Source organism: Penicillium robsamsonii (assembly GCF_028829455.1).
Source record: "Penicillium robsamsonii strain IBT 29466 chromosome Unknown utg000006l_segment0_segment0, whole genome shotgun sequence".
In the NCBI taxonomy this organism is placed as follows: Eukaryota; Fungi; Ascomycota; class Eurotiomycetes; order Eurotiales; family Aspergillaceae; genus Penicillium; species Penicillium robsamsonii.
The window spans coordinates 734,340-754,227 of NW_026643224.1; the positions used below are offsets into that span (position 1 = coordinate 734,340).

Consider the following 19,888-nt stretch of genomic DNA (forward strand, 5'->3'; position numbering starts at 1 on the left):
CCTCTTTCATAGCTTCGTGCCCAATGATTGTTCGTCAATTTTTGGGCTCTTTCATCCGGATATCCACTTCCCAATATGCGGTGAAGCTATATCGCCGAGGTTTATTGTTTGGCCATTTTTGCTTTCTTTTTCCTGAACATGTGTTATCGTACGATGTACAATATACACTCTACATATATCCTTCTATCTTTTCCTTTGGTTGCACAATTCAAAAGGAAGCCCTGTAAGATATTGGGCGCTAATTGACAGGCGCGGCTTCTTATCCACCTGTCATATGGCCCTGAGTCATATTACAGTCTCAAGGGTAACTTTGTATCATTTTTAATCTCGCGGATTGGCTGATATTTCGATTTTTATTTTTCCTACAGAGGGCCCATATTATGCGGAACGCCACGGATCTCCATATTTCTATGTACCGTCTAGGGTACAGTGTCTCCGTACGCTTTTTCTACATTCGGCAATCTAGAGATTTCAAAACAAAGCTCGTGCCTCACACTAGTAGCTCTCGTGCATTGCCTCAAGCTTGGACCCTCCCACAGAAGCCGCATTTCCGGCTCAAAGCCCATGCAGTCTGCAGTTCCTATTATTCACTTCCATTGTGATATACAAGGCGGTGTGGTCGGCTTCCCGTTCTCGGGAATGCGCGGGAGATCGTGAGTTTCAAGTTTGTCGACAAAAGGGGCAATTTAATTGGACCCCGGTAAAAATAGCATGGAAAAGCAATGGTCTCATGACTTCTTTCCTCAGTCTAACTAGTATAACCGAGTGGAGGCCGGGAATTTTCGGTTATAGCTAAATAGATTCTCTTCATATCTAGAATCGGGTATTGAAGAATAATTGTAAGGATTGCTAGGATGTGACTTGCCGCATGCTAGCGCAATTAACTTGCCTTTGGAGCTCAATTCTGCGCGTGTATCCTGCATGAAAGTAATTGCGTGCACTAATGCAATCGAAGGGTTATTCATACTTCTTCACTTCTCCTATTCCTCTCAATAAACGCACAGCTTGGAATATGTGTATAAAGGGACATCAATCTTCGCGTGGAAAGCCAGTACATATTCCCCTTTCTTCCAATCACAACGTACCTGCATCACAACCCCTCTTTTCGTGAAATAGCCACCCTATCCCCATCCGCACCAACAGAGCTCCCACGCCCCCGGTGAGAAGACTACACATTTATCTGCCATGAGTGTAATACATTACTAAAACTCACCACTCGGCATTTCGACAAGGTCGAACATGTAGGAGCTGACCGTTGCGTGGGTTGCGAGTATAGTACGGATAGCGGATACCTTGTAAATGGGAGGAAATTGCAGTAAATGATAGCATAGCTAACAAAGAGGAAGCTAAAGAGAGAGGCAGAGGAACATGTGAACCAGCCCAGAGAGCAACTCAAGAAAAAGGTGTTCTACGATATAAGTCAGGTAGCAGTAGAGGAGCGGCTACGATAACAACAAATTGAGGCATTGGCACGCCAATGAATAGAATTGTATACAAGTCTTTAGAAGCTAATACCTCCTCTGAAAAATGACTTTCTAGGGTGTCTCTATGTGGGCCAATATCAACCTGTCGGGGGAGGATGTTAACTACCAATGTCCATACTTATGCAAAAAGCGAGATCAATTAGGGCTTTCCTTATCATGTTACGTCTTTATGAGGTAACTGCAATGCAGCCAGGCAGGCAAATTTGATGTTCGTCCTCAACGATCTGATGTTTCTGACAATGCAGACAATAATGGATAGTAATAGTGTGTATCAACGTCAATACTCTGACTATCAAGGCAGTGCCGTCGTTCTTGGAGATTCATCCAGCGATAGCACATTGCATCACTCAGAAGAAGAGATGCATTTCGACTTCACATTCACAGCAAGAACCCTGTAAAGACAGAGGATTGTCAAAGTTGACACGACTACTTGTAAGTTAGTACATGGGCGCTTCATGGAAATCCACTTCTATAACTCGCCCGACGCTTTCGCTTATCAACGGCGCGAAATTGCCCGCCGCGAGCGTATCCACGCTATAATGAAGGAATTGCCCGACTGCATCTCGACTGCATCTCGCCACTAATTCTGACAATTCGAGTAAATACCTGGCATCGGGTCTGGCTTTTGTATCTTCCTCCCATTGGAAAGCTATCGAATTCTCTCAAGAATTCAAGTATCAAGATTCCGATCGAGAATTGTACTTGAATTTAATTTGTATAAAATTAAAGGTATCAAAATGCTCTTCCAAACTATGCGGCAAAAACCGAGGTGGCGCACTGTTACCCGTAGGATCCGTATAGACCCACCCGGTTCCCCATATCAAACACCGTATGAATCATCATATCTTGTGACAACATACATGATATGTTCAGCTTTGGGCCAGGGGTATAATATCATTGATCTCGGAAGACTCGCAAGTTCTCAAACAATCTACTTCTGTGACTCAACTTACTTTCTATTTTATACTCCATATAAACGATGTGAATGGTGACTCCATATGTCAACCTCAACAGATTTTCTTTCCTTCCCCCCTTGATGACCGTTCGAAGTCCAACATTTGAGGTTGACTTAAACCCACCTTGGTACGATGTCATCACGAGACAACCAAAATGATGTCTCATTTGGCGACAGCGAGACTACTCAAGAGTCGACCAGCATACACGAGAACGATACCACAGAGTCACCGGAAGAGAATATAGACTATTACCCAAACCATTCAAAACATAATCATGGCTGGCGCCATCTCGTGCGGAACTTCACACCCGCGTAAGTGTCTCGAGCGTAGGTTGTCGACTTTACTAACTCTTCCAGTTGGTTCTCGGTCATTATGGGCACCGGGATTACTTCTATTCTGCTCAACACTCTACCCTATAATGGCAGATGGCTATACTGGATATCAGTGGTGGTATTCTGTTTGAATGTGCTTCTTTTCATCATCTTCCTCGCCATAACCATATTACGATACATCCTCTACCCAAAGGCCTTCTACCTCATGGTGACCCATCCGGCGCAATCCCTTTTCCTCGGAACTTTCCCTATGGGATTTGCCACAATCATCAATATGGTTTGCTACATCTGTGTACCAGCCTGGGGAGACTGGGCTGCTTACTTTGCCTGGGCTCTGTGGATGGTAGATGTTATTATCTCTGTCATGACGTGCTTCGGAATACCATTTATTGTGTATGGTCTACATGTAACTACCTTTGGGGGAATATTAGGGCTGACTTGCTTTCCAGAATGACTCGATCGGCTCACGTCGAACTCCAGACGATGGGCGCCGCTTGGCTGCTTCCCATTGTGTCTTGTGTTGTTGCGGCGGCATCGGGGGGTATTGTGGCTGACTTACTTCCGAATCCTCAGTATGCTCTAGGGACTATCATTGTGAGCTATTTTCTATGGGGAGTTGGAGTGCCCCTGGCAATGATGGTCATTGTCATTTATTTGATGCGTCTTATGCTGTGCAAACTACCACCGAAGGCAGTGATTGTGAGCACGTTCTTGCCTCTTGGACCTCTTGGTCAAGGTGGTTATGGGTAAGTATCTTCGCAATATTTAGAAGGTGCGGGCCACACACTAATGCATCGTTCTTTCTGCATAGAATTCAAAAAATTGGAATAGTTGCACAAAGGATCTTTCCGCTTACAGGAACGTTAAGACCTGGATCAGGCGAGACATTCTACGACATCGGCTTCCTGATGGCTCTTCTCATGTGGTCATTTGGCTGTGTATGGCTCTTCTTTGCAGTAGGAGCCGTTCTTCGGTCGAGGAAATTTCCATTCAACCTCGGATGGTGGGCATTCACTTTCCCACTCGGCGTCTTTACAAACTGCACCAACCAGCTGGGCCAAGAAATGCCCTCCAGGTTCTTCAGAGTCCTGGCAACAGTAAGCTATGGGGACGCCAAATATTTCGTCTTCAGATGACTGACTCATCCTAGATACTAGCTGTTTGTGTTATATTATTATGGATCGTGATATCGCTGTTCACACTGAAGGGGGCTTACAATGGTAGTCTATTCGTGGCACCCTGTCTGGCTGACTTCCGGGAGTATGAGCCGAAGAAGTTTCAGAAAGAGAAGCATTGATCAAAGACATAGTCTGGTTCTCCGTTTTACAAGAATATCGACTCCCCAAAATACCTTTGTTTGCTTTCAATTAGACTAAGCCCCCACGGAGTGCTTGATAAACACCCCTTGACTTGTTGGCATTGTAGATGCCTTTTGAAGGTGCCATACGGTATCATACACTAAATGTCGGTATTTGATAGCCGGTCTGGTTCAAATGTTGAGTTTTCCCCATTTCCTGGGAGAAAGGCACAACATTGGAATTTGCTACCCAGATGGATATCTGACGTTCAGCAAATAGACCCGGGGCGGGTTTAGATTGATTATTAACCAAACGGGGTAGTTAACGGACCTTGTCTATTACGTCAAACTGCAGAGACTAGTATTACGAAGGAACTGCCGTAGTGGACATCCATGCGGTGGGCTTTCCCCAGCCCACCGGCCCCACATACAGCTTAGAGAGCACCCCGCTTCACCCGAGCATATATAGAACCACGTACGGATATCGAAAGCCCATCTCAAATACTTTCTTGATTACGCTTCTACCTCTACCTCTCACCATGTCTTCCGTCAAGTCATTCCGTCAACTCATCGGCATCCCCCCTTCCACCGCCTCTACCAGTGATTCAACTCTCATCATCGTCGACGCTCAAAACGAGTACGCCACAGGCCTTCTCGCAGTTGAAAAAGTCGCCGAAACCCGCAAGGCTATTGCCAAGCTACTGGAAAAATACCGACAGAATGGCAATGGCAAGAACATTGTTCACGTCGTGCACCAAGTGCCTGCTGGTGCACCCGTCTTCACACCTGACACTGCGCTCGCGCAGGAATTTGAAGAGTTGACCCCCAAGTCGAACGAGAAAGTCGTCACCAAGAACTTCCCTAGTTCTTTTGCCAAGACTGATCTGCATGATTACTTGCAGGGACTGGGAGAAGTAGGTCGCAAGATTGTACTGGTTGGCTACATGGCACACGTTTGCATTTCGACCACTGCACGTGCTGGTAGTGAGCTTGGATATGATATCATTGTTGTGAAGGATGCTGTGGGTGATCGCAATATCCCTGGTGCGGATGCGGAGACTGTGGTCTCTGTGGTTCTCAGTGAGTTGGGTGATGGCTTTGCTACAATTCTTTCTGAGAGTGAGATCAGCTCGTGAGCTAGTGGATTGAACTTTGGGTCTATTACATACAAACTTATGCACAATTGAAACCACTTATTGAAATGATCCCGTCATCTTTCAGCACGGAATATATTTACTTCTGGTGAGGAAACTCCGGTGGGGGTGAGGTAGTAAGTGTAAAGATGAATGCCCCATTGTAGCGCTGAGTATGATCGATCAAATATTAGGAAATTGGATTCGGGTATTGATGCTAGTTCGCTCTTTTGCCTATATTTCTCTCCCTGGGCCTTATCCCAGGGTCAACTCCACCAATTTTCGTCGGTTTCCAACAAAACCCCACTTTGTGAGATCCAATTGGTATCCCTAGGCTCATCCGATTTATCTTTTCTTTTAGAATATACCAAAAGTCGTCGGGACAATTCTGCATTCGAGGCAGCTTCCCAGAAATGCCTCCTATCCGGCAGGGGGAACTGTAGATCGGAGAGGCGAAAGGGTCGACTATCAGTCTCATCAGACTCTCCCAAGCAACTCCCCCTTCCACAAAGCCGGGAAACCTTATACAAGGCCAAACCTAACCTTTTGATCTCTTCGACTCCTACCCACATGCAGGTAACGGATTCCACGTTTCGGTACCTTGTAACCATATTAGGATAGTAGAAGATGTTGTTTCGCAGACAGGTTGCGATCAGAGCGGAAAGGATTTGACGATCGGACACATGTAAGGCCAGACTAAGGTTGAGTTCGAGACCAATCGAACTCGACGCCAGTAATGAGAATATGATGTAGAGAAGGATGCCTTGGTAGGTTCCAATTGGCCATCGTGAATTTGGGCTGCCTGGACCTTCGTTGTCGTCCTCCCCTTCAACCGGCGATTGTTCCCATTTGTCCTGCGAATCAACAATGAATTGGAAAAAGATTTCAGATCGAATGAGTGCCTTTGATTAACTTACCCGTTGTGCCGAAATCGCCAGTCCTAGCTTTGAATGTAAGTTTCGGGCATCTTGCCGCGCCGCCGCACTCCCACTAACCCAGAGGCCGATCATTACCACTGCCTGAAGCAGCAATTGGGGCTCGTCGGGAATACTGAAGGTCTGTTGATGTAAAAACGGCCAGTGCTGATGAAAATGCGTAAAGTAAAGATGTATGTAATGGTCAACTCGGGCCGTATTCTCCAGGGAGGTATTGATCGCATCATCATCATCACCACCGGACTCCCAGGGTTCTTCTTGGGGATCTGGTTGAGCGGGCTCGATACCGGGGAGGACCCCATCAAAGATACACAAGTGTCCCTTTGAAGAACACTCTGTACATGGTGAGCCCCCCTGGCACCGTGCTTTTGTTGTACGACATCTCATGCAGGCCTGTGTGGCGCGAGCAAGAGATTGTCGCGGGTCTTCATGGTCGCGACGAATATGACGTCGGAGACTATCACTGCATGGCTATTCATTATCAACTGGCCTATACTATCTGAATTCAAGTATCACTCTACCTGCGAGAAAAAACACGTTCACAGATTGAACAAGTGCGAAGGTGACTTCCACGATGTTGTGCTTCGTGGCGTCGGAGATGCTCTTTACGACGGTAACTCGAGGTACAGCCGGGAACCTGACATTGAAACGGCATATTAGGCTGATGTGAGGTTGCCTTTTGAACATCCCACCGGATATCCCACCGGGTCAGAGTGGGGCGGTGACGGCCCTGCAGGTTAGTCATCATTTTCGCCGAGAGATGAAAAGAGGTGAACTGAAAAGAGGTGAACTGTCTATAACTAAGGTCTATGGGGTATTTTGCTTTGGATATGTATACACCACAGACACGTGCAGATTCGCATAATTTCCAGCACGCCATGCCATAGACTCAATAATCACCAGTACAAGAATGAAATTATCCTTACCTCGGGCGAATATACGGAGTAGAGGCCCTGAATTAGGCCCCAAGACAAAACCGAAAGAAGAATTCTCGAATATACAGCCAAGAATGTGGAGTAGCTCAGGCACTCATATTTCCATCTTCCCTATCGCTATGTACCTTTACAGGGGCAATTATATTCTCTCACAAAATTCAGTATTATAGTCGGGCATGATACAGAGTTACGGGGTTAATGGCACCACAAGAGAACAGAATCAATCTGGAAAATCCAGGCAGCAGAGTTAATACTACAATTAGTATAAAGAGTAGTCAGTATGGGTCCAAGCGTTCAGCCCTACGGTTTGATCTGCACTTTCCCTCACCGACACCATTCTTCTATTCTCACGTTCTTTTCTCTCGAATCGGAATCACCTAGACACGTCTGACGATGACCTGTTGCCCAGACCTGCCGTGATTAGTCAAAGTCAATCATCTTGGTCAATCAACAGTGAAATCACGACATCGCTGGTACCGAAATATATGGGCCATCAGCCCTATGGTCCGGGTCTGATGGACTCAATATGGCTGTTCTTACTGGTCATTCTCCTTTTTTTCTTCTTTCTTCAGCTCCTCTTCTCCTCGGCAATCTGGAGAGCTGCCGGTTGTGACCCTCCAGACTACGAAGAACCGGAGAAAACCCGACGCAACAAAGGCGGAGACTACCTCGACCCGAGTCGGCCACGCTTTCGCAAAGCTTTTACAATTTGATTTAGGTCCAACTCCTCCAGTTGTGAGAGATGAGACCAGAACTTATGGCTATTACGAGGATGAACCCACTGTGGGCGATTAGTTTCGAGGTCATACACCCACCGTGCCTCACGTTCGTCGTTATATCTGGGGTCTCTTCCCTTTCCTTCATTGAATTGGGTATTACAACGTGCAATGGCTGATTGGGGATCTCGTGGCAGGTGAGCAAAGCCCCATTGAAACCAGTCAAATATGCATAGAGACGAGACTAACCTATAGCTCTCAACAGGCATTACTGTTGGTGCCGTGGTCATTCCGTAGGGTATGCCACGCGCTGAACTAGCCAAGCTGCCCCCAGAGTACGGCCTGTACTCTTCATTTATGGGGGTCTTGGTCTATTGGTTCTTTGCAACGTCCAAGAACATCACTATTGGTGTAAGAACGATCCCTATTTTCTTTTGAGAAGGCCTAACACTATCAGCCTGTGGCGGTCATGTCTACACTCATGGGCTCAGTCATCATCAGGGTTCAAGCAGTTCACCCTGAAATACCTCCACCGGTCCTTGCTTCCGCTCTGGCAATCATTTGCGGTACGGTCGTATTGTTCCTCGGGTTGCTTCGTCTTGGTTTCATCGTCGACTTTATCCCTCTTCCTGCTATCACTACTTTCATGACTGGGTCTGCAATCAATGTTTGTGTTGGCCAAGTGAAGACAGTTCTAGGAGAGAAAGCGCATTTCTCTACGCGTGGGGCAACCTACGAGATTATCATTGAAACGTTGAAGCATTTTCCATCTGCTCGGATGGACGCTGCCATGGGTATCACAGCTTTGGCAATGTTATATGGCATATGATCTGCTTGCAACTATGGGACGAGGAAGAAACCCCACAAAGTCAAATTGTTCTTCTTTTTGTCCACATTGCGCACTGCCTTTGTTATTCTTTTCTACACCATGATCAGCGCTACGGTCAATCTTCATCGACGCAATCACCCTGCCTTCAAGCTACTCAGTAATGTTCCACGGGGGTTCAAAGCTGCAGGGGTACCCCAAATAGATGTTCCAATTATCAAGGCGTTTGTTGGCGAGCTCCCCTGCTGCTGTGATTGTCTTATTGATTGAGCATATTGCTATCTCGAAATCGTTCGGTCGCGTCAACAACTATACAATCGACCCATCGCAGGAGTTTATTGCCATTGGTGTATCGAACCTACTAGGACCTTTCCTAGGTGCATACCCAGCTACAGGGCCATTCTCGCGAACTGCTATCAAAGCGAAGTGTGGCGTACGCACTCCCCTCGCGGGTTTAATCACTGCCGTTGTCGTCCTTCTTGCCATATATGCACTGCCAGCGTTGTTCTTCTTCATTCCCAAATCGTCCTTGTCGGCTGTGATTATCCATGCAGTGGGTGATCTCGTCATGCCTCCCCATATCACCTATAAATTCTGGCGTATATGTCCAATTAACGCACTCATCTTCTCCATGGGCGTTATCGTAATCATATTCTCAACTATCGAGATCGAAAACTACTGCACAGTCGGCGTATCACTGGCAGCGCTCCTCTTCCGACTCGCCAAAGCCCGAGTCCAATTCCTTGGCTACGTTCAAGTGCATTCAGTCGTGGGTGACCATATCCTCAACGGGGACCCAAGCACAGAACTCGAATACGATATCGACAGGTCCCGAGAAGTCTACCTCCCAACCGAACACGAAGGTGGCACAAACCCCCAAATCAGTATCCACCAACCAGCCCCAGGAATCTTCATCTACAGAGCCTCCGAGGGCTTCAACTACCCCAATGCAAACCACTACACAGACCATCTAGTAGCCACATCTTCAAAGAAACCCGGTGTACAAACCCGCAAGCATGGGAAACAACAGGTGACAGACCCTGCCTGGAATGACCCAAATCCAACCCGTGCCGAACGCAAAATTCTCATGGCAGAGGAAGCACCCACCTCCCCACTCCCAACTCTCCGTGCCATAATTCTCGATTTTGCCGCCGTCAACAATGTAGACGTCACATCCGTGCAGAACCTCATCGACGTCCGCAACCAACTAGACCGCTGGGCATCCCCAGACAGCGTGCAGTGGCACTTCGCACATATCCAAAACAGATGGACAAGCGTGCTCTCGCGGCCGCTGGGCTCGGGCTCCCCGCCGCTTCAGATGGGTCAGGTCCTCGATTGCAGAGGTTGATCTTTAACGTTGCGGAGATCCTGGATGGCAGTCTACCCGGCTCAGAGGCTCAGTCTCGGGTCATCGGGTTGAAGGAGGACTGGTCGAAGGATGTAGAGGCTACGAAGGTTAACACTCGTCGTCGAAGCAGTCGATCTGGTGTCGGGACTGGTATGGCTGTTGTCAATGGGATGAATCGGCCTTTCTTCCACGTGGATCTGACTAGTGCTCTGGAAAGTGCTGTGGCTGATGCTTAGGGGATGCATATGCCGGCATGGTGTATTCTTGATTTACTAAATTTGCTCGCTTCCAGGGTTTCTTTACTAGCTTTAATCATTATTGAGTATCCCCATTTCAAAAAACTCTGAATCAGACAAGGCCAGATATTTATTTATTCACCGCAACTCTGGAAAGGCTTCTCTACGGCTCAGACTGGCGGTGTCAGATCTCGATCGCGTAGATCGAAGACTAGTCCTAATTGCGTATAGCCGGTGGATGCGGACGATCTTATCTGTGTTGGTGGCTGTCACTTGTGAAAAGCCTCTGAAAGACACTAACTACCTATATAATAATAATAAGGCAGGCTACATATTACATATGTTCGAGAGGATCATTCGGCACGAAATGATGCATACTCCCAGTACCATCACAGTTGTTGATTAACAGGGTTGAAGCCTAACAAATAACATCTAGTTAGCATCCAGCTAAAGTCTCTGCCGGGTGGCAGGAGAGAGGACATTGTTGTCAGATTCAATGGCGTAGAACAGGGGTTGTTCGGGATTCACAAAGCGCCGAGGGATGGGCTCTTGAAGCATGTTGTTGTCTTCAACGGTGAAAATCCTATGTTCAGTCAGTACCAGTCCAGAAAGATTTTGAAGTTTGGGCGTGGTATGAGAGAGGGTTGATCTCAGAAGGAACAATTGGAATTTTTCTTTTAAAGTTTCATCCACATAAGAGTTCGGATTGATTTTCTCATCACAGGATCGGTGGGTTGAGGATTGGGGGGAGGTTAGAGATTGGATGCACCACATACCATAGACTGCGGCCTTGAATGCCGATCATGCCCTCCACACACTGCTCACTAGAGAAATTCCATCCCCATTTCTAGCCCGACGTAGTCCAAAGGTGTGAGCATAAAGCTCTTAACGCCTCGAAGGACTGTACAAATGAGTCCTTGAGATCGGTCATGTGATATGCCAGTTTCATCTTCCTAAAAGATGAGCCAACCTATCCACAGGGAATGGAAAAAGCTCGAGATACCCTCGGTATCCAATGTATCCGTTAAGCAACAGCTCACGCATCCCTAACGCGAACGTGATACAAGGACTCGATACTCTCCACTTCAACACAACTAATCTACAACTACAGTCCTTCCTACTCAGCCATCTCGCTCTCCACCCTCTCGGACAAGTCTATATTTGCAAGTCCGGTAGGCATCATATCCGCAGCCTCGGGATGGTAGGATTTGTGATGGGGAAAAGGTCGAAGCCTACAATATACGAAATGGCCAGTCTCCACAGTGCGGACCTGTCTCTGGCTCATCTGTAGCATGCAGTCAAGCTTGATGGTTGGGTGTGTTCCGGACGGCGTGACGTGTATCTATGATGCAGCGTGCGAGCCTGGAGCTGCTTTTGCGGACTGGATCGAGGCTGGAACGGGTGTTTTCGGCGCTGTACTGCCCGGTGCAGAACTAAGGATCAAACTGCGCTGATCGAGGGATGTGTGTATTCGGTGCAAGGGTTGATGCTTTCGGCGAGATCGAGGAGGCGTGGATGGGACGTCTTGTGGTAAATGTTTATGGCGGATCATATGCCCCTGTTCATAAGATTTCTCGTTCGAGAAGGACGCATTGAGTGATGAACTTGGCTGATGGGTGGTTTTAGATACGGAGAACTCCGTGCTGCGTGGCCTCTTTGAGTCCGTGGGGGCGGATATAGTGACGGAAGAACGGCTGTGAGGTTAGGTATGCGCTGTCCAACGCACCAGCTGTAACAGGAAGCAGGGCGCTAGGCTCGTGATTGCATGTGTTCTTGCCGAGGGCGTGGTGCGGTTCAAGGGAAGGTACGCTGACCGGGGGAACAGTTCATCTTATGTTAGATTTAAGAGAGTGGATATTTAAGAAAGAAACTAAGCTATGGATACTGTGTGTGTCTGCTTTACGGCAATACTGTGTACATTATACTGAGGCTATACGAGATGCCAACTGGCCTTATGACCTCACGGCATGTCAATGATGAGTTGATGAGTCGCCGAGTTGTGGAATTACCATACCGTATTTTTGTATTTACCCGATTACACCCGGCCCTAGAGCCCCTTATCTTAAAATCTCTTGAACAGCTCCCTCTCAAAGCTTCTTTTCTATACTCAATTGCGGTCCTCAATTGTCATTCCAACTTCATACCAATTATCCCCTTTTCCCATCTCAATGGCCTGAATAGCTCCAGGCAAGGAAAAATGCGTAACGACTGCACCCTGAAATCGAGCTTGTGTGGGTCCCGCCAAGCTGTGATCAGCCGAAATTACCAAAAATTGAATTCCAGGGATAAATGCGAAGAGCCTCTGGTTAGCCCGTTTGGGACGCTCTAATTTGGCTATGAAAATTTTTTACTGGGGGTAGGTTGGTCTATATAAAGGTCCCCAGCCCCATTCAAAAGGGATGGAAAGGCTGAAGGACTGTTTACCACGTTAATCTGAACGTTGTGTAATCTTCTTTAGGGCAATCCGGAAAGACCAATTTTCACAAGTCGGGTTATGGCGGGTCAAAATTCCAGTCTAAGTGGATCGGTCAGAGGACACGACAACCCGGTTTTCTTTTGTTTTTTTAGCTCCCGTTTTTTTTTCCTGTCTTTTTTCGTTGTTCGGTCTAAGCTCCTATAAACTTATATAAGAGTCGCTGCAGTACCTGCATGTCCAATGCATGGGTTCTTCCCTCGGCAAGCCTACAGACCGAAAGCTATCGGAGTACCGGATCCGTCCCAGAATTACGTATATTCCAAATGTGACCACTCGGTGAGGTGGATTCCCGAAGGATGAAGGGGGAGACAATATCCACCTCTCATCCACATTATTTGTCTCCTTTCGGCCGGTCCACTGGTGGTTGCCCAGTGACTCCGTAGCTGGTGGACCTGGAATCCGAGTCGGGCCGGTTTGGGCGACGCCGGGAACAAATCCAAGGAAAATAGCGGACCCGAGTAAATTATTATTGGCTGAAAGAAGCTTGTTAGTGGGTCAATCCATCGGATTGGAACATGCTTAAGATCCACTGCAAGGGCGAAATTAGGATTTTATTTTGTTCCTTTTTTATTTCTTTTTTATTATCTTGTAATTTTATTTCATCCCTTTATTCAGCTTCTAATGCTACTGGCATACAACATATATCCAAAATGTATTAAGGACACTAGGTAATCTTCCCCTGTAAAAGTGAAGGGTCATCTTTTCACCATGCAGGGGATATTCTGATAAAAGACCCATAAACCCTCAAATCCAGTGGACCCAGTTGGAACAATACCCGACTGATTCCGACAGGTCTCGATACGCGGTAAGAATGGGAAAAACAAGACGAAAACCGATTGAAACCGATCGATACGAGACAAAAACAGACCAAAACGATCCCCAGCATTCCTTAATAGTGTGATTTGCGTATGAAATACTCCGGAGTCCACGCACAACCTAGGGCTTTTTTTTACCTTACACATACACTAAGACCGACTAGGAGGCGGACGGGCGAAAATTTGGCCGTAGAGTATTTATGTCCTAGTGAGTGCCGTCTCCCGTAGTTTCCCAGCTTTTTCTCCCTGAAAAGTCCATCTTTCTCCTCTTTCCTTCTTTCTCCTCTCTTCCACCCACCCTATAATTCTATAACCCATCATCACAATGGCCGCCTCTCGTGTCTTCGCCTCCCGCATGGCCTCCGTCATGGCCCAGACCTCCAAGGTCGCTCGCCCTGCTGCTCGCTTCCAGCTCAACGCTGCCACCAAGCGCACCTTCACCCAGAAGGCCCCCGCCTTCGGTGCCCCCAAGCGCATCCAGTCGCCCACTCTCCTCCAGGCCAAGGCTTTCCAGACTGCCGCCCGCCGCCAGTACTCCTCCGAGGTCGCCTCCGCCATGGTTGAGGTCTCCAAGAACATCGGTATGGGTTCCGCTGCCATCGGTCTCGGTGGTGCCGGTATCGGTATCGGTCTCGTCTTCGCCGCTCTCCTCATGAGTGTCTCCCGCAACCCTGCCCTCCGTGGCCAGCTCTTCTCCTACGCCATTCTCGGCTTTGCCTTCGTCGAGGCCATGGGTCTCTTCGATCTCATGGTTGCCATGATGTGCAAGTACGTCTAAATTATCTACAACTCGGGTTTTCAGATTCTTGGAAAAATGTCATCAAAACAAGGATTTTGGGTTTTTTGAGAGAATCTCTTTTTCCGCCGGGGAGGGTATTTGGTCGTGATGTATTACCATGTACTACTTTCAGCGTCATCTACAACACTTTTCTTTCTGTACATATAGAGTCCTATATGGCCCATCGACCATCCAACCTATCAAAGAGCCAAACCAAAAACTCTGTGTGTTGCGTCTGACGGCCGTATAACATCCTCTTTTCCTCTTCCCTTAGATTTTTCACCATTTCCCCACGGGGCAAATGGGGAAATATGCAACCACGTATATGGCGGCTTCACGAGCAAAATCTGCCTTTGCTCGAAAGCTCAGAACTCCACGTAGACCAAAAGCTATAAAACTACAAAACCCCAGGTGGGCCACTAGTTTGGATCTCCAAAACAAACAGCTCTGCTTTTTTGCGGCTTGCCTTTATTCCCCCGTTATAGCGGATATGTTGCTACGGGTCCTGCAGGGTGTTTGACCCGCTCTTCAACGAGCAACTACGCCACAACTACCATCCATTGGCCTAAAAGAGACGGTGAGAGTAAACTAGAGATGGTTCATAAGACAATCGAGCTATTTTATCGCACATCTTTAGTGCTGGCGGGCCTCAATTGAGCTGGGACACCTTCGACGCAAAATTTTTAGCTCCCGGGCCTCGGGAACGGCTTTCCCGTAGTCAGCTGACTCAGCTTGTGACATCAGCCCATTGCAGACCTGCCACGGAGGTCGAGGTTCTGCATGCAGTATGCAGGAATTGAAAGCGAAGCAAGTCATATTGCAGCGTCAGCTAGGTGTTTTGTTAATTTACTCTGGTTGAGGAATTGGAAGCTGCGATGTTCGGCAACTTCCCCGTCATATCCACGAACCCGGTCTAGTCCGCTTTCAGTTAGTGACATTAAGTAGTATATCTCAGCAACATTGACGATACCTAAGCTTGGAATGGATCTTTCTTTCTGGTGAGCTTATAGGGCTGTCTAAGCATCGGTGGTGCTTTCGAGGTCTGTTGTTTTGGACATAAATAATGAAAAAAAAAAAAAAAAAAAAAAAAAAAAAAAAACAATATATATATTGTCTCTAGACTTGATTTTGAAGTGTTCATCCAATATATACATTGGCAATTACTAAATCATATCAACAATGAACTTTCTTATTTTTTAATTTTATTTTAGTCTTATCTGATACAGTAAATTCAAGAATAGAGCTCATAGTAATCACCAAAGAGACTTATCACTACAAAAAACTCGAAGCTAGAAGAGCAATGCACGTGCCAGGCAGACGTGACTGCTCGTGTTGATAACACCCGGGCAGCTCACACTCTAGTGAGAACAAGAGGTCAAGCATCAAGAAATATGATCCACATTGAACGATATAAACATGCAACTTGTTAACAGAAAGATTCACAAAAAAGGACAAAAAAACGACTCCAGACATGCCATGATCGCTCGAAACTGATGAAACGCTGATGGGGAATATGTATCACCAGGACTCGACAAAAGAAAAACCCAAAGTGGAGGCACAGCAAAGCAAACAAAAACACAAAGAAGAGAGCAAAACATGCCAGCTAGAAGATCTCCACTAGAAGATCTCCAAATCCTCAAACTCAACTACCAACCCATCCGCCGAACCCGTCGGCAAAGAGGTATCCAGCGTCATACCATGCATAGCATCCCACATAGTTCCCCCACGCGCCAGACTGGTCGGCCGACTCGCATAAGCCCCAACATGCACAAACTTATCCTCAACCCCATAAAAGAACCACGTCACCTCGCGCAACTTCTTCCACGAATTCCCCACCGCACCAGGCGACATAGCCAACGGCGACGCCGACGGAACCTGGTACCAAATCCACAGCGCATAGCCGACGCGCTCAAGCTTGATACGCAGCGAATGAATCGCCAGTCCGGCCTGTGTCGATTGCACAAGCGGCGACAAACACCAGTCCGCGCCATCTGCTGTCGCGCTCACCGACGATGCGTTCACAGTCCCCGACGAAAACTCCATTCCGGCTTTCACCCATTTGCAGGGTGACCGTGTGCTGCGGAATCCGGGCGGTCCGTCGACTTCGGAGGAGAAGGATTGGGGTGCTGCCCCGGCGAATATCACTAGGCCACCTTGGTCCCATTCCATTTCCCAGTCTGCGCTCACGGTCACTTCTGCTACGACGAACGCGTGTCGGAGGGATGTGAAGACGATTGGGGCGGTAGAGGTTTCGCCGTTAGGGGGTTTGCGCCATAGGTCTGTGTTTGGACCCGCTCGAAGTGTGAAGTATTCCATGCATTGGGGTAGTTCGAATGTCGGTGGGAGGTTAAGAGCCGTGAAGGTTGATCCATCTGGAGGCATTTTTTTTTTTTTTTTTTGAGATTCTTGAATTGGGGTTTCACGCGCTCTTAATTGAAAGAGAAGGGAAATAATTGTAGTGTCACACTGTATGGTTTCTCAAAAACCACACCCTGGATAAGATGTAGCGGTTGATACTCTTAAATCCTCGGCAATGACGGGGTCACAGCATTTGCTTCTAAAATTTGTAAGGAAGTGTACTAATCGGAGAAAATCAAAGCATGCAAGATCTGTAGAAGACCAAAAAGAAACCCCACGGATTGTTGGGGTATGCAGTCAAGAATCGGGATATGCGGAGACGCCGAATGCGGATTGCGCCAGAACTGGGAATGGGAACACCGAAAAAGCAAAAGCAAAGCAAAGAAAAAGAGAAAAGATGATGAAATAAATTATTATGGAACTAGATAGTATTTATGTGAGAGTGTTCCCCCCTACTGGATTTCAGGGGATGATCTTCTCAGGTCCCGCTGGGGATGACCCTATCGTAGAAGCACATCTAGAGTGCTGGAGACTCGAACCAAACTGTTGGGCCCACGGAGGCGCTAGAGTCGTGTTATTTATGGTCAATTCCTTTGAGGGCACCCAAGAAGCGTGCTTGCATCGCTTCGATAGATGAGCTGCGGGCCAGTTCATAAGTGGGGAGGGGGCACCATGCATCTGCGGAGGATCCATCACGATGTGACGGAGCTTCTGAGAGGAGAATCAAAGATCCTTTACGCCCAAAAGGACCCAAGGGGCACACACAAGGAATATGGCGAAATTGTGCAGTTGACACTTGTCAGACGAAAGAACGTGCAGTTGGGAAACTCATATCACATATTTTGGGGGAGAGATTATACTTATCGAGGATCGATCGGAATAATGCAGGTATGAACTGGGTGGAACTCAGATTCGGAGAGCATTGCCTAGGATGTTCCTTGGTCGGTTTGACGTAATGGGCCTTTACTCTCTGCAGACTCAGCCACGCGAGTTTTCTCTCCGGCTGCACAAGGCTGAAGAGGGTAATCGTGGATGTTTCATGGGGAAGATGTGATATATAAGACAAAATGTAAGGAATGTAAGATATGATATAAGAACCCTTTCCCTCCAACACATCTTCCTATATCTACTTATTGTTCACGTATGCCCTATTCCATCCTATTTTGTGCGGTAAAATCTACAAATCAGCTGATATGTTTCTTTTTATAGACCGCCAAGGCTTCAGGTGACTATCAAGTCATTTCACGATGTGTTGTCACCTTCGGGCGCAACTTAACTATCTTCTGTCGCCTAACGGCAAATCCATTTCACCCTTCTCTCCCTTTCTCCCCTTTCCATTCTACGCCCCGCACTAGCAAGCGCCCATGTATTCTGTAGCCGAATATGCACGGGGCGAAGTGCAGGTCCCCAAAAGGGGGTCAAAACACGATCCCCAAAATCAAGTGAATTTGACGACTTTGACGACTTTGACAAATTCGACGGGTCTTGTGCCTTGCAATGTTAACTAAGAGCTTTAGGCCAATCGACTCCGCCCCACGGGCATCTTGGCTTCGTATTCAGGATTTAAGCCTCAATCTTAGCTAGTGTGGATTTGCTTCAGCCCCCCTGGTCTGTTTATTTAAAGCTCTTCATTTCGTAAAGAACTGGTGGACGGTTAGATTTTTTTCCAAGGTCAACATATTAAATTGCAAAAAGAATGGCACCTCGACGCGGCGGCGGAGGCTTTTCCTCGAGTTCCTATGGCGATGACAGTCCCTGGAGCGAAACAATCTGGTTGTCACTGGAAGGCTACCAGGGCAAGGGTTTCTTTTTCGCCCAGTTTGCCTTTGATATCCTCACTCTTATTGCGCTCGTCATTTTCCTCATCTGGGCATGTACAATCAGGAATCGTGGTCTCCCGCTGACGGGAATCATTTGTGCCCTGACTTCCTTTATATGGTACGTAGACAGACCTGAGCTAAAATAGACAATTTGCTAACTAGCAACTCAATTGCTAGCGCCCTAATAAACACAATAGTCTGGGCATCTCTACATATCGCCGAGGCGGAGGTGATGATGTACTATGTGATCAGCCTGATGCTCCGGGACTTCTTCTTGGTGATGGGGATCTGCCTCACTTTCTACGTCTTCTGGAGCCTCATCCATCGCTTCTTGGGCCTGATTACATCCTCTGGCAAGCCGCACGTGGCAGTGACTACCGTCCATTATCTCCTCTTTGCTCTCATTTTCGTGGTCTCTCTTGCCAAAGTCGCCTTGTATATCACTTCTTGGGTGGGATCCGTGACTCGCAACCAAGAACTTCTCATTCAAGGGCAGTCTTCGGCAAAGCTGAGTGTCGCGATCTATATCATTTACTGGCTGCTGTCTATGGAGGTGCTTGGTTGGACGATATTCGTGATCAAGAAGGCTGGTAATCATTTCGTGTCAAGGGTGAGTCATAGCATAATGCTTCCTATAACCGGCGCAAACCAACTAACTGGCTGTGTTTAGATGCCCGCTGGCGCACTTGTCAATGCCGCCGTTTGCTGGTTCGCGATGTGCCTCACCTGGGCCGTCAAATACATTCGCTATAGCCCATTGTTTGCTAATGCTTACCCGATGTATATGGACCTCGTCACAGCCATTATCCAACTCGTCTTCTGGGTTGGAACTTACACTGGTATTCTCCTGTGTTGTGCGAAATGGCGCAGGCTCGGAGACGAGCAGAGCTATGCTGCGCCTCAGTACGAGGCCCAGCATCCCCCCGCCTACTTACACCAGAATATGACCCATGTCCCTGAAGGAAATTACCCTCCAGTTCAACAGCAGCCATATGGATCTGCTCCTTACCAGGATTATTCGGCACAGCCTCTGACTTACTCGCACCAAATCTCGCCTCGTTAAGGTTGAAGTAGAGGTCGGGTTCTGTTGAGATATACTGGTTGATTTCTTCATGTTTTTGACGCGATTACCCCTGTCTTTTGATATGAGAGTTTCCATGCACAGTCATACTCTCTTTTAATGTACGTTAATGCCGATACCCAAGGAACGATGCGAATGATAGCAATGCCTTTTCGTATATAACATTGTATATACCATATTTCCAGCGAGCTTTAAATAATACATTAGAGACAAGAAAAACACAATAAACCAAAAAAGCCGCTCATAAAACGCGAGGAAGCAAGTAGACAACATGTCTTGGCAAGTCACCAGGCGGTGGCAAACAAACCCGCGACATCATCTTCGTTTTCACCGGCATCTCTCGATCAACAACTTCCTTTCGC

At 47.4% G+C, this 19,888-nt stretch overlaps 8 protein-coding genes across 8 annotated transcripts; 6 read left to right on the top strand and 2 right to left on the bottom strand.

Annotated features, from left to right (window-relative positions):
- Nucleotides 1-2,572: 2,572 nt before the first annotated feature.
- On the top strand, nt 2,573-4,069 carry N7447_010003 (TDT family transporter; the record flags this gene model as incomplete). The annotated part of the gene is made up of 5 exons (XM_057234265.1): nt 2,573-2,751; nt 2,797-3,165; nt 3,222-3,518; nt 3,584-3,869; nt 3,923-4,069. 5 exons carry the CDS (start codon nt 2,573-2,575, stop codon nt 4,067-4,069), a joined length of 1,278 nt encoding a protein of 425 aa, XP_057081549.1.
- A 539-nt stretch (nt 4,070-4,608) lies between these two features.
- On the top strand, nt 4,609-5,205 carry N7447_010004 (putative isochorismatase family hydrolase; the record flags this gene model as incomplete). Its single annotated transcript, XM_057234266.1, has 1 exon — nt 4,609-5,205. The coding sequence occupies one exon, from the start codon at nt 4,609-4,611 to the stop codon at nt 5,203-5,205; it is 597 nt and encodes a 198-aa protein (XP_057081550.1).
- A 263-nt stretch (nt 5,206-5,468) lies between these two features.
- N7447_010005 (Zn(II)2Cys6 transcription factor domain-containing protein) lies at nt 5,469-6,885 on the bottom strand (the record flags this gene model as incomplete). The annotated part of the gene is given in 3 exon segments (XM_057234267.1): nt 5,469-6,104; nt 6,120-6,600; nt 6,659-6,885. The coding sequence occupies 3 exon segments, from the start codon at nt 6,883-6,885 to the stop codon at nt 5,469-5,471; spliced, it is 1,344 nt and encodes a 447-aa protein (XP_057081551.1).
- Nucleotides 6,886-8,088: 1,203 nt separating this feature from the next.
- Nucleotides 8,089-8,617, top strand: N7447_010006 (uncharacterized protein; the record flags this gene model as incomplete). The annotated part of the gene is made up of 2 exons (XM_057234268.1): nt 8,089-8,199; nt 8,246-8,617. 2 exons carry the CDS (start codon nt 8,089-8,091, stop codon nt 8,615-8,617), a joined length of 483 nt encoding a protein of 160 aa, XP_057081552.1.
- Nucleotides 8,618-8,819: 202 nt separating this feature from the next.
- Nucleotides 8,820-10,198, top strand: N7447_010007 (sulfate anion transporter; the record flags this gene model as incomplete). The annotated part of the gene is made up of 2 exons (XM_057234269.1): nt 8,820-9,848; nt 9,881-10,198. 2 exons carry the CDS (start codon nt 8,820-8,822, stop codon nt 10,196-10,198), a joined length of 1,347 nt encoding a protein of 448 aa, XP_057081553.1.
- A 3,616-nt stretch (nt 10,199-13,814) lies between these two features.
- Nucleotides 13,815-14,267, top strand: N7447_010008 (ATP synthase subunit C family protein; the record flags this gene model as incomplete). The annotated part of the gene is made up of 1 exon (XM_057234270.1): nt 13,815-14,267. One exon carries the CDS (start codon nt 13,815-13,817, stop codon nt 14,265-14,267), a length of 453 nt encoding a protein of 150 aa, XP_057081554.1.
- Nucleotides 14,268-15,884: 1,617 nt separating this feature from the next.
- N7447_010009 (uncharacterized protein) lies at nt 15,885-16,649 on the bottom strand (the record flags this gene model as incomplete). The annotated part of the gene is made up of 1 exon (XM_057234271.1): nt 15,885-16,649. One exon carries the CDS (start codon nt 16,647-16,649, stop codon nt 15,885-15,887), a length of 765 nt encoding a protein of 254 aa, XP_057081555.1.
- Nucleotides 16,650-18,321: 1,672 nt separating this feature from the next.
- Nucleotides 18,322-19,508, top strand: N7447_010010 (uncharacterized protein; the record flags this gene model as incomplete). Its single annotated transcript, XM_057234272.1, has 3 exons — nt 18,322-18,563; nt 18,623-19,055; nt 19,116-19,508. 3 exons carry the CDS (start codon nt 18,322-18,324, stop codon nt 19,506-19,508), a joined length of 1,068 nt encoding a protein of 355 aa, XP_057081556.1.
- Between the last annotated feature and the right edge of the window lie 380 nt (nt 19,509-19,888).